The sequence below is a fragment of the Eucalyptus grandis genome, chromosome 11, assembly GCF_016545825.1.
Source record: "Eucalyptus grandis isolate ANBG69807.140 chromosome 11, ASM1654582v1, whole genome shotgun sequence".
Classification (NCBI taxonomy): domain Eukaryota; kingdom Viridiplantae; phylum Streptophyta; class Magnoliopsida; order Myrtales; family Myrtaceae; genus Eucalyptus; species Eucalyptus grandis.
In genome coordinates, this window is record NC_052622.1 from 48423014 (window position 1) to 48437339 (window position 14326).

The 14326-nt window shown below is 37.2% G+C and overlaps 1 protein-coding gene across 4 annotated transcripts; it reads left to right on the forward strand.

The window, feature by feature from the left end:
- Positions 1–1233: 1233 nt before the first annotated feature.
- On the forward strand, positions 1234–9269 carry LOC104426769 (magnesium/proton exchanger). Of its 4 annotated transcripts, none has more exons than XM_010039919.3 (10): positions 1234–1372; positions 2331–2715; positions 3981–4156; positions 4447–4565; positions 4691–4764; positions 5423–5523; positions 6879–7095; positions 7222–7351; positions 8131–8443; positions 8784–9269. In XM_010039919.3, exons 2-9 carry the CDS (start codon positions 2364–2366, stop codon positions 8426–8428), a joined length of 1467 nt encoding a protein of 488 aa, XP_010038221.1. In that variant the 5' UTR covers positions 1234–1372; positions 2331–2363; the 3' UTR covers positions 8429–8443; positions 8784–9269. The 4 variants fall into 4 exon arrangements, with proteins under 4 accessions (XP_010038221.1, XP_039161487.1, XP_039161489.1 ...); XM_039305553.1 differs by having other exon boundaries at positions 1268–1448; XM_039305555.1 differs by lacking the exon at positions 1234–1372 and adding an exon at positions 1460–1596.
- Positions 9270–14326: the final 5057 nt, after the last annotated feature.

The window sequence follows — 14326 nt, forward strand, 5'->3', positions numbered from 1 at the left end:
ATATGTAACTGCAAGTAAGCATTTTTATACAAAAGAATTCGGTACCTTAACTGTTTTGTGCTGTATAATCCATTTGTTAATGTGTTACGTTTGGGATTTAACCTCGTAACATAACTAATAAATATAGTTCGTGTTGGGATTAAAACTAAAGTTCCACATCTTGAAAAAACATGTCTTAATCAAACGAAGTTGCGGGAAACGGTCGAAAGGAAACGGACTGTACAGAAGGAAGGGCACGCTGGGGTCCAGAGGGTTGAAAAAAGCGGCCAGCGGGGGCTTTTCCCGGAGCCAAAAGAACCCGCAAAGCGAAAGCGAGCAGCCCGCACGAAGGAGCGGCGGTGTACGAAGATAAAAGGACGAACACGATGGAGCTCTTAACTTTTTCGCGGGCTTTTTGCTTTGGGCTCGAACAAACTCACAGTAATTTTGTGATGTGAATTTTATATCCAATTGAATTATTTTATTTATAAACACTTTAAGATTTGGTGTAATCTAACCACGAAAAACGCATGTGCCTGTGAACAATTGTAATTCCGATTTTATGATTATAACAAATAAAATATCTCGTTATGAATGTAAATATTGATACTCGGATCAAACTAGGTGTATCTCTGGTATCCGTTTATTTTTCTGGTTCTTTTGCATTGATTGAATTGTAAAAATCCCCTTCGTTTCGATACTAATATTACAACATCTAAATTTTAGTTCAATATGTAATATTTTCGTTATTTTTTAATCTGTGCAATGTCATTTCCAAAATCACTGGTAAAAGTTCAATTTAATCATTCCATTTGCATCATTTTCACATAATTCACGAACTAAATTGGACTTCTATTAATGGTTCAAGGAACTAATTGGTCAAATTTCAAAGATCGAATTAAATAAAATAAAAAATTGAAGGACGGCAATCAAAGTTCAAGGATTATTCGTGCCACTTTCTGAAAAGAATTAAGTGAACGAATTTTCCTACCATGAATCTCTCGTGATAAAATTTCGAGAACGAAGTCGTCTCTACCCACCGCGATGCAAAGTACCGGAGCTGTTAACACCGAATGGGAGCGGGACGGGGGAAGGTTCGTAAATGACTTGAAAACTTGCAAATACGTGCTCTTTCATTTAATTAAGGTAGCCATAAAAGAACAAAAAAAGGAAATAGAAAAAGTGAGGAGGGGAAAAGGGGAAGGGGGGGGGATGGGGGATGGCGCTCTTTCCCAGTCAAAAATCTTTTAAAAGGGGAAAAGGTCACGCCGAAGCCATGCAGGCTTGCTTCGCCTCAGTGCGCCTCTCTCTCTCTCTCCTTCTCTCGACTCTCTTCCGATCTTCTCTGTTTCGTTTCGCCGCGCGGGCACGCCCGCCGATATTTCTCGCTCGCGTAAGTTCGGCTCGGCGTCCGTGCATTCGTCCATTCCTCTTCTCTTTTTCCTCTCTTATCGTGTTCGAATTCCCGGGTATGCCAAACCGATCGGTGCTTGTTTTTTATTATTATTATTATTAAAATACCGAGTTCGGACGTGTTGCGTTCCTCTGTCGGTGCTCCTTTCGGTCCGCGGTCTGTCCTATTTTGGATCTTCTTCGCCTCTATCAATCCGCGACTCGGTAACGGATCGTCGCAATGCGATGTCCTGCTATGGATATGCGCTGCTTTTTTCTCTTCTTTCGCGTGCGTTCTCTGTTATGGTGCGTTCTCTGAGATGGATCGTACGCTCGGAGTTGCGTTCTTGCGAGTTTAGTCTCATGTTCTGCAGTCTGATAGTTGAGTTTGGGGGAGCTTAATGGCGGAATAAGTAGGGGGTCTACTATGAATTTTCCAGCAACCGTGGAACTCATGCGAACAATCATCGCGATGAGATTCAAGTCTCTCTCTCTCTCTTTTTCTCTCCCTCTCTCCCATCTTGATGAGACACAAATTATACGATGGAGTTAACAGGAGGGGTGACTCTATTCTCTTTCTTCTACTGGAACTGACGGCGTCCCTCGTCTTTAAATGTCCTAGATGTATATCATTAGAATTTCAGATATTGAAATCCCCTTAAGTCCCCAGGATATCCATTACTATGCTTTATTTGTAGTTGTCGTGAGTTGGATTTGTCGATGAGACTGAGGGGAGTAGATTTTTCACTGTGCATGTAAGACTGAGGTTTCGATCGGATTATGTAGTCGAGAATTAATAAAACCGTCCTTTTACTAAGACTGTGATTTTAATATGAATATGTAGCTGAATTCCTCTTTCTATTTGAGTGGGATATCCTTTGTCAAGTTGGTTTTTAAGCTTGCGACCTTTTGCTCCGATGCCCAGTGCAGTTGGGTTTATGTTGATCGATGTGATGCAGGAAATGTGAACTTTGACATATACATCCACATTGATGATAGATATGATGGGCCATGGAGTATGTGAGAGCTACTTGCTTTTTCCTGGTGAAACAGCCCTTGGAGATGCTTTCCGAACCTTCCTCTATTTCCTTGGTCTTGCTTACTGCTTTATTGGATTATCAGCTATCACTGCAAGGTTTTTCAGTTCTATGGAGAATGTTGTGAAGCAGACACGTGAGGTGGTAGAGATAGATCCTCAAACGAATTCGAAGGTTGTTAGACAAGAAAAGGTGTGGAATTACACTATAGCGGACATTACTCTACTGGCTTTTGGAACTAGCTTCCCTCAAATATCTTTAGCTACTATTGATGCTCTAAGAAACCTCGGGGAACTCTATGCCGGAGGTAAGTCTTGGACTCTCGTACTTGTTTTGTCTAAGAGTGTTATTTACCTGGAAAACTTCTTAAATTTACTGATTGTATCATTCTCACGGGAAATGGAAGCAAGTTCACTATCAAAGGCGTCTCCAATTTATCATTCTATAGTAAAGAAATCTTACTTTGCCAATGCCATTTACATTCAAGGCTGCAGCTTTTTGTGTTAAATGGATTGTAATTTTGCGGGATACTCTTTGCCCAAACAAAACTGAGTGCAGCTAGCATTAAATCCATTTATTTTGTATTTAGGGAATCAATCTATCTCTAAAATGGTTTGAGAAGTTTTATTGAAGAAATGATGACCCAAAAATGCTGGTTATTGTGATTCTCTATAAAAGACTCTGATCTTTTCTGGGCCAAATACCACAAAAAAGACAGCCTTTCTTACTGTGACAAATCTAACACAACCTATCAAAGGTATCCACCAAATTAACTAAGGCCTTTCAAATGTACCCAAAAAATACATAACCTTCTACCACTATGACAAAAATATCATCTTCTAGTATTCTGTCTAGTCTAGGCGTGATCTTGTGCTCATGTCAGCTCACCTAATTCTTACTGCGTTGACAACTAGTAATGGCTAGCAGCAATACATTCACAACCCCCCAAATACAGCTCATTTTCATCTTAATATTGATTTTATAGCGTCTCCTTAACAGGGAAATCACCCTATTTTCTCTAAATAAGCGTAAAAAGATTTTCTCTCTCTAAAAAGATACCTGGTATTTTCTTCAGAATAGACCTTTCGGATGAATATCCAGACCATTTGACTATGGACGAAATAGTAACCTATGCTATTTTTGTCAAACAGACAGATATTGTGAATTTTCCCATAAGTTTGAAAGGTTATGTTAAGCATGTCATAGTAGTAGAAGGTTGTGCTTTTCTTTGTTATTTGGCCTATTTTCTGAAGACAGTGGATGATTGCATTTTAGAATTTCAATCTGAGTGTTCCTCTTTGTGATATCTTTGTCGAATTATATATTTTTTCACAGTATATGACACACCCCACAAGGATATTCTGTTTTATGCTCATTTTGAACATGGTCCTGGAACTCTTCCCTTTGCTTCAACTTTTGTGGACGTTATACCAATTTGATTGTCATAGCTTCTGCTGTAATGTAATCAGCCTTAGTGCTTATATATAGTTAACATTGATTCATGCTTAATTTTGTGCAAGCAAATAGATAAATCATGCTTCACTGACATTTTGCAGAATCTTTTTATCCTAGGTTTGGGTCCTGGAACGCTTGTAGGCTCTGCTGCATTTGACCTGTTTCCTATTCATGCTGTCTGTGTCGTGGTTCCTAAATCTGGTGAATTGAAGAAGATATCTGATCTTGCCGTTTGGGCAGTGGAGCTCTTTTGGTCTTTCTGGGCTTATATTTGGCTGTACATAATTTTGAAGGTAATATCGCCGAAAATTTTAAGGATTGAGCTTTTTGACAGGATGCGATAACATTATAGTTTCTCGACTTGCTTCTTTTTTTAACAGATGTGAGAAATTATTTCCAAGTGACATGTTTTTTTGAAGAAATTAGTGACAATTTCCTGCCATAGAAGTTTATTTTGACTATTAAGATTATCGAGCTTTGTAATCTGATGCAGTTATCAGAGAATCAGAGAAATTGCTTGAATTTGTTGAAGGATACCTTAGCTGCCAAACCTGTTACTCAGGGATGTTTGGCATTGATGCAGGTTTGGACTCCTGACATTGTGACACTTTGGGAGGCACTTTTAACTGTGTTGCAGTTCGGGTTACTACTGGTACATGCATATGCTCAAGACAAGCGCTGGCCCTACTTATCTATTCCTCTGTATGTCTGAATAATGTTCCTGATACCTTTTGTTTCAACTAAGGATTTGTCAGATTATATCTGTCAATTGAGTTGACCTTCTCATAAATTTTTATATTGACAATGCTTTTTCTGCCTGTCCAAAGAGCAAGGGGCGAGAGGCCAGAGGAATGGGTGCCAGAAGAGGCTGCTTCATATAAACATGTGGACAATGTTGATGGTGAGTGCTCCAAGATAATTCAAATTGGTGAAAATTATGAAAGGACTATTGTGAACTTCTTTTCCATCCATTCTGGACATGGAATAGGTCAATCTCTGAAGTTGCTGCTGTGCCATCATTCCTGCACTTATGTGCTTTATCGCTGGTTATGCTGCACATTACATGCTAAGCAACCATGTTCTCCGCTTATTGTTTGTCCCTGCTTGGCTGATAAGTTCTTTTGCCAGTGGCACAGACGTATCCACGCTTCTTCCCTGTCCATGCGAGCAAATGTGTGACATGCTGTAGCTATTGTTGGATTCTTTGTGTCATGTAAATAGTTGACATCGTTTTTCTGGCCGGCATCACCATATTTTTCCCTTTCAGCTTTTATTCTCAGTCCAGATGCTCTTGCTCTTGATTACGTCAACATTCAGCACATGGGATCTAATAGGTGTGTGTCACAATGTAATGTGCATGTGTAGATGACCTGGCTTGCTAAAAATAATGTCTATAAGAAGTTCTTACACCGAGGAACTATTTGTATGCTTAGAGTAACATTATTTATTTGAGTTCTGGTAGTTCCATACAGTTTTGGTAGGCCTCTTTATTCCAGCAGTTTCAGCTTCTACTCTGATTTTACATGAACCATTTAATTTAAGGAGGTTCATTTTTTTAGGTCCAATGTATCACAATGTACCTGCCAGTGATTTAGCTGAATCCTCTAATGAACTTCATGTGCTTGCACTTTGGAAGGAACAGTTTGTTGATGCGCTGATGGTAAGTTACACTATTAGCATTAGTTTTTTTGGACTACCCACCTAAAAATGAAGGGCAACCTTCAAATTTTTCTCACCTGTTTGGATGACAACGGAATGCTCAGGTTCATATGTCTCTCTCTAAAGTGCAAATGACGCCACTGATCATGTTGAACAACTGCTTGTTTTGAAAAGTCTGACTTCAAGGCAGAAGTCATTGCCTAGAGGGTTACTCACGTCGCCCATCTTTCCTTTTTCTTTCCTTTTTTTTCTTCATTTCGAATTTCATATGCATGCTTCTTCAATTATTCATTTGATATGGGAGACACTGTTTTGAGTTGTTTTACTTTTACGCTCCCTAATATGGTTCGCTCGATCCATGCTCTGCTTTATTATGGTTATAACTACATCTATTTGAGCTTATGAAATGGTGTAACGTGGGTATCAGTTGATGGCATTCTTATTGGAGGAAAGTGGTATGAAGGATTACAATCAAGATACAATAGAATTAGTGATTTAACGCAACTTCCTTCTTTCCACGTAGAGATAGCATCTTTTAATGTTTGTTCGACTACTCTAGTAGAGAGTCAAAATTATCCTTTAAGGAAAATTACATAAACATCTCTACTTTTCTTATGCTACGGGTTGCCTGCTTAGTGAAAATAACATAAACTATCCCAACATTTTCTTGTTCTGCAGTTTTCTTGCTCTACTTTAAGAATATACATACACCCCCTAAGGTTTCAAAAACGAATCCTTTTTACGTTGGAGTTAAAGAGACCACTGAAAATGGATGGCGCAAAGTGTGGTCCTTTCAAAATTTCCAGGTGCAAAAAGTTGGATTTTGAAAATTGAGGTTGTAAAGTATTGGTTTTGAAACTGGGGGATGCAAATTGTAACCGGGGGAACTTGAGGACGGTTCCGAGGGGGAACATGAGGACAGTTCTGTAGTTTTTCCTATTTGAAGTATGTGAAGAAGAACCTTATTGTAATGGGCATTTGCCCAGTTCCTTTGATTTGCTGGGAATGCATATTCTCTTTTTGTTTTAGGCATGGAAACATGACAACAATGTGGGAGACATTTCCATTCCGTTTACATGCTAGGGTCCGAACGTGATTTCTTAGTTCTTATCTATCTTTCAATTTTTCCTTTTGTTTTCTTTTAGCCAGGCTCGATGTCTCCATGAAAAGATGGACTAAAACTTCACAAATTAGTATTACACTTTGTATAATTTAGTTGTCATCGGCAATGAAATTCAATCATTCAGTTTTGAAGGGACTTCATTATTTATATCAACATTGTCTGACAATGATATCATTGTCCTTTTTCGCTTTCCTGCGTTTTCGTTTTTTGAGTCTCCCTGTTTTTTTAAACAGTTGGAGAGTGCTGAGACAAAGAAGTTGTACAGCATATATGTGCGGGCATTGCGAATGTTGTGGCAGTCACTTCTTGCACCTTGGAGGCTCATGTTTGCTTTAGTTCCTCCTTGCCAAATTGCTCATGGCTGGTTTGCTTTCATTTGCTCTTTAACCTTTATCAGTGGAATAGCTTATGTGGTGACCAAACTCACAGATCTAATCAGCTGCGTGACAGGTACCTAATCCTTGTTACTGTTAGTGTTACCAATCTTTGCTTCAATTTAGAATGGGTGGCAATTAGAGGTCAGCCACAAATTTTCTTAGTCTAAGGTAGTCATTTATGTTCTCAGTGTTTGTGCAGGGATAAATGCTTATGTCATAGCATTTACAGCGCTGGCTACTGGAACGTCATGGCCAGACTTAGTTGCTAGTAAGATTGCCGCTGAAAGGCAGACAACAGCTGACTCCGCCATTGCAAACATCACTTGCAGGTTTACTTAATTTAATATCATTGCCTCCTAAACTTGCATTCACTCATGGGCATGATTACAAATGCTGTTTCTCTCGAACAATTTAGTTATTAGTTATACTTTTATCTTAAAGCCTTCCCTCTGCTGCCTGTGAGATTGCGATTTTGCGATTTTCCCATACATTACCTGTGGGTCTTTCTTCTCCTAATTCCTTACATTTACCAATAAATAATCTATAATAATTCGCAAATCAAGATCAGGATTTGGAAAACTTCCTGTAGCCAATCGCAACTGAAATATTCATTTGGTATTGTCGGCAACCAATAATTCTGGGGCATTTGCGAACCAGTATTTGCATGCACTAACTGTAATTCTGCTGATTGGAGGAAACTCACCAGATTTGATTATTAAATCTCCATTATATTATAGCTAACAAAGTATTTCCTTTAAATACAGGGGCTCTTCTCGCCTTACTTCTTTTCTCTAGTTTCCAAGTGAAAATTTTACTCGGAAATATGCAAACAATTTTAGTTACACCATCTTTGACTGTCTCTCTCAGTCACTCATGAAATGAATATATTTCATCAAGGAGGAGCACTGAACAATTAATATTCTTCGTCTGATGTCAGCCTTGTCTTGTCTGATGTGTTAAGGCCATGTTTTGTGGCTCCTTTATTGAGCTTGCTTGCAGCACCATATCCACATAGTTCATCTGGTTCTTAAAAAAATGATCCAGCACTACCACAAGTTTACTGAAATCTTTGAAGTGACTCTTTTCTTTTTCTTGCTATGCTTTGTAGCAATTCAGTGAACATATATGTGGGCATTGGGGTCCCGTGGCTAATTAACACCGCATACAACTTCATCATGTATCGGGAACCTTTGAGGATTCAAAATGCAGCCGGACTTAGCTTCTCGTTGATCGTGTTCTTTTCTACGTCTGTGGGGTGTATATCAGTTCTTGTGCTTCGGCGTCTCACATTGGGTGCGGAATTGGGAGGGCCAAAGCCTTGGGCTTGGTTAACCAGCGTTTACTTGATGTTGCTCTGGGTCATCTTTTTGGTGCTTTCCTCTCTCAAAGTTTCTGGCATCATTTAGGAAGTATTTATTCAGGTTAGTTTCCTATATTATCATTGCTCTTTATTTATTTTTTCTTTCTTTATTCTTGTTTTGCTTCCTATACCCACTTTGGAAGGTATTTTGTGGAGCACAGTAAGTCCCACATAAATCTCTTCAAGCAAGGGCACTTTCCTTTTTGAATTTTGTTGATTATCGTACCTCTTTTTATCCCCGGATAGGAAACTGTCTTTTCAAAATACAAATGTTTCCTCTGCTTGAACATTTGAGATCTCTTATTTATATTAAGTCCATTCTTCTATAGCCAATCAGAAGACAGAAAAGAAAATATACCATGCTTCTGTAGACATTTTACGTTTATACACTGTTTTGCTAGGTGACGTGTAGTATTCAAAGGCCCAGGCACCGCAGGCGATCGACTGTGGATTTCATTATTGCCCTCACAAACCCTCACGATCAGGTTGTTTGGCCCGGGCATTGGACATGGACGCTTCCATTGTTTAGGCAGATGCTCAGAAGCCCTCTCCTATCGTAGTTACTCTCAGTGCTCAAGTCAGATTTCTTATCTAGAGATGTACCAAATTGGCATGGAGATAAGCCACATCTGATGAAGAAGCATGTACTGATATTTACTGGAAGAAGCATCTACCGATATATTTATTAGAAATATCTTTACATGATCGAGCATTAAGGGCTCAGACGTATTGATTTCTTCTTCCTTTTTTTCCAAAGTTTCATGTAGTTATATCATTCGATGCACGAGTTCTCGAGTTCAGAATGTTTTGTGCATGTTCCCTTGTTCGTGCTGCTCTCACACTAATGAGAATGGTAGAAAGAGAGGCTCAAAAGTGTATTTCATTTATGAGATGGATACAAATGGAGAAAGAAAATCCCTATATATATAAATACAAACTCAACTGTAGCTGTAGATCTCTCCTCAATATGACAATAGATATTACATAACTTAATCTACCTACTTACCTGCATTTATTTCAAAAGTATATAATTACAATATTACCCAATTCTAAGAGTATACTCGAGAAAACCCTCAGATTTGAGAAATATTCAAGGGTTGCTCATTCATGGACACTCACGGTCCCTAGTTTAAAAATCCTATTGATTGTATCACTTGGACCGTAGCACATGCATGTGTCACGGGTCGGTAGTTTCCTTGATCGCGGATCAACCCGTGCGACGCCTGGCGAGCGGAATTCGCCAAGCCATTCTTCCTCCTATAGTTGTTCCAGTGAACAATACGGTGAATAGCTTCTTTGTACAAAATCGTACCACGTCCAGTTTCGCTTAGGCGTCTAATCCATCAAGAACAAGTGTGGCATTTCTCGTCAACTGCATCTTTTAGTAGCACCATTTTTGCCTACTAAGCATTTTGACCCAGCAAACCAAATGGAGGTTCTTTCCTTGTTGAAAATGTGGCAGTAGACCCCCTCTTTTGGATTCACCAATCGATCCAGATTTCTAATTGGGATATGATTGGATAGGATAGGATATGAAATTCTGAAATTTTTTTATATCATATTCATTGTTTGGTAAATCACAATATTAAAGTCGGATATATTCACATCATATCATATACTTTTTTTTTAATATAAATGGCATATCATTATAAATGAACCTAAATGTTCATAAACGGAGATGGTGAAAATCTCTCGTAACATTATTCCTTAATTTATTTTTATTTTATTTTTCCCATTTTTTATATTATTTTCTTTATTATTTCTTTTTACCCGTTCATCATTCTTTAATAAAATTTTATTAAATAGTAAAATGTACTAACATACCTAAAATACCAAAAAAAAAAAATCTAAAATATATAATAAATATAAATATTTAATTTATAGATTGAATGTTTATTATAAGATAGAATTAAAGTTGAATATATAAAATGAAATAAGATTAATTAAAAATAAATTTCTATTTTTTCATTTTTAATTTCTTAAATTAGAATTCAAATATTATTTATATTGAAATATAATTTCAATTTTATTAATTTAATAAGTTTGTTATTCGAGAAAAATAATTTTCTTATTATGTATATTAAAAATCCTATCTATTTTTATCTCACCTCCCCCATGGGATAATTTTATCATGTATATATCCTCTTTATATCCGATTTTATCATGTTCTGATCAAGCACCAAATGTAGGATAAAATAAATCATATCATATCCCGAATTTTATCCCGACTGTCAAACGCAGTATTAGCACCAACCGTCCTGACGCCATTCTCACAGACTAGTTATGTATGTCTCATCTGCTTCCTCACTCTTCACTCGATAACCCAGGCACCGCTCACAAGTGTCACGAGTACGGGATGATGCACGGACCGTGACACATGTCTGCTACCTTTTATTATCGGTACCTCTTTTTACTATTCTAGCCTCTAAAACATATGTATATCATGAGATCAATGATATGGCACATGCGGATTTAGACACGGCAAATAGATGAAAACGAACTCCCTTTTGTCGACAAGTGGATGTCGTACCGTGATTTATTTCCTACTGTGTGGCGAAGTATATCAACAGTTTTCATGTCTCTAAGTATACAGTCATGGGCATCATGCGCACAAAAATTGTAATTTATACACAAATTAAATGGACAGAGCCAGAATCGCTGGGGCCAGAGATCTATCATATTATGTTTCCGAGAAACTAGGAAGACCCTCTGAACTCATCACAAAGCATCCTTAAAAAAATTCTCCTACGTTACCCTACCCACCATAAAACCAGACTTCACAAACCCAAACATGCGAATAATCTACAGGCAAACAACTATTTCCTTACCTAGAGATCCAAGTGACCTTCCAGACCCGTCGATCTCTTTAAAAACAAGTGCTGGTACTCCCATACGAATCATTAAGAACCTTAGAATATGTGGTGATTCTCATGTTGCCATAAAGATGGTATCCAAAGTCTACAGATGTGAGATCATGATCAGGGACTGCAATCGGTTTCACCACTTCAATGACGGAGTTTGCTCTTGCAAAGATTTCTGGTAGATGTAAAATATTCTGGCTTAATTTCGTGAAACTATGGGGGTCTCGTTAATTTTCATAGGTGAGCAAGGCAATAGAAATTTGGACATAACATTGACTGAAACAATAGATCATTCACAGAAATTCTGGTAGTCAAATACTCTGGAAAGGCAGATGCCGGGTTGTCAAGATTCAGTTTGAACTATGCATTATATTGAGTGGTCTGAACCACAAGAGATCTAAAAATATGGTCATCCACCAAGAGGACATCAACTTGAAAATCCTCTCAGATCTGTTTGAAATTGTAAATTCATATTATTCTCCCGAATATTGTGATCATGAAGATATTTTTCCCCTTCACAATTACAGTGCATGGAGAATTGGCATGATGATGATCTGTGCGGTCCCAAGCTCTAACCCACATAATTACTTCAGAAGTTATTAAACTTTGGATATTTGTGCAGGTTTTATTTGAAGACCTTCCTTGAGATGAGAGGAAGCATCGCCCCTGGCTGAACCGTGACTGTTGGTAACAGATACCTGTTAAAAGGCTTCTGGTTGGTTTGTGTTTGTGCACTTTCCTGTTGTTGGCAGCAACTATATTTTGGCATATTCTAATTGTGGCTAATGATATAGTATTCTTTGAATTTTTTCTCATTATTCGAAATCATCCTAAACTTTTCTTTATAATGTTGTCTCTGAACTTGTTAATGTTTGTTTAATGTGGTCCGTTAAACAATTAACATTGTTGATATGGCTATAATTTGTCATTTTTTTATTATGTGCGATGGAAATTATAAAACTTGTCGTAATTGTACAATTGAGTCTTGAAACTTACAAAAAGTTCAATCAAGTTACAAAACTTGTTAAAGTGGTGCAACTAAGTCTTTTGCTAACTCTGTCCAATTTAACTAGTGGAAAATATTAATGTGGCTTTTTTAAATATATTATCTTTCCTACGTAGCAATGACATGACTAAACCATGAAACATGGAGCTAAAACAGCATCATTTTGGTCCGAATTTGATTTTTAAAAAAATATTATTTGAATTAAATATAAAAGATAAGTTAAATTAAGACAATTATACTAATAAAGAAAGGAAAAGAAACTAAATGGAGAGGGTTGCAAGCCCTTGTTGCTGCCACCCCACCATTGCTGAAAGGGCCAACAAGGGTGTGAGATGGCTAGCGACAGTTGTTGGGCCCTAGCTAGGGGCCGGCCACCCTCATTGACCACAGGAGTCTTTTTGTTAACTACGTTCAATTTAACCAATGGAAAATGTTGATGTGGCTTTTTTGAATATTTTCTCTCTCCTACGTGGTAATGACATGGCTAAATTATGAAACATAATGTTAAAACAACATCGTTTAAATCTATTTTATTTTTAACACAAGTGTTATTTAACTTTGAAAAATAACCTAAGTTTAAAAAATATATATAATAATAACAAAGGAAGGAGGAGAAATAAAGTGGAGAGGGTTGCAAGTCCACATTGCCACCATCGCCGCCGCCCCACCATTATTGAAAAGGACTTGCGAGGGTGGGGGATGGCCAACAGCTGTTGCCGACCCTCACCCAAACCTAGTCGAGGCTCGCGACCCTCACCTAGACCTAGCCAACTCTCACTAATGGCCGTCGTCGACCAGGTCTAGGCAAGGCCGACAACCCTCCCCTATCTAGGGGAGGGTCGCAATCCTCGCTGGCACTTCTCGATGATGATAGGGCTATAGCAGCAAGGGCTTGTAGTCCTCATCAACTGGTTTCTTTTCCTTTGTTTATTTATTTTAAATTTAACTATTTCTAAAATTATTTTAAAATAAAATTTACATTGAAAATCAAATATGAATCAAAACAATGTTGTTTTACTTAGCTTGACTACGTAAAGGTATTCCAAATCAACACATTTGGAAAAATGATGAATTGCCGCACCGGTGCTGCAATTTTCCACTAGATACCCTACAAATCCTGCCTTAATTTGATCTATTACATAACATTACATCACAGAATTACTTGGTATCATCATGCAATTCTATTGGACGTGTCTAGATAGACATTATCTCAACTACTGAGAGCTCCATGATAATGAATTCTGAGGATATTTACTTATTTTATTCAATTTATTGACAGTCAACTTCACAAAAATTCTTATCGAGATGATAATAAAAATAAAGAGAATTTAAAATCATAAATATTTAAAGAAGATCATTTTTTTATCATGGTTTGATAAATAGAAACATAGTTGGTAAGATAGAAAAAAGAATTTGAATTTTTTTATTTTTTAGTTGTTGGAAAACAGAGATTTGGAAGTTATCCTCCTGATTGGCGTTTGCCCTGAAGTAGACTTCTTGCTTCCAATTTTTCGAAACGTTCCTGTCTCTGTCTTCATTGCGGGGGACAGTCTTTAGTTTCCGTATATTTTCCATGATTGTGTTCTGTCTTCTTTATTTTTTATAATTTTATAATGGATCTAGTATCGGTGATGTGGGAGCCCCATATAGAAATTATTACATCTTTTTGTATTATTGTGCTCCTGAGCTTGCCTTTTAATGATTTTGTCCTATCGTCAATAATTGCCCGGTCCTCAAAGACACTGAATAGGAAGACGGCCAAATTCACTCAATCAAGTGATAAATGCATTAAAAGTCCTAAAACTTATTATGAAACTGCAATTGAGTTTCAAAACTTTGAAAAAATACAATTACATCCTAAAACTTATCACAAAAGTCCAATCAAATCCTAAAACTTTTAAAATATTCAATAAAGTTCTACAACTTATTTCGAAAGTACAATCGAGTTCTAAAATTTTCAAAAAGTGAAATCAATTGAAAAATTTAGATTGAACCATTTTAACAAATTTTAGGATTTGATTACATTTTTTGAAAATTTTAGCGCTTAATTACACTTTGTGACAAATTTTAGGACTTA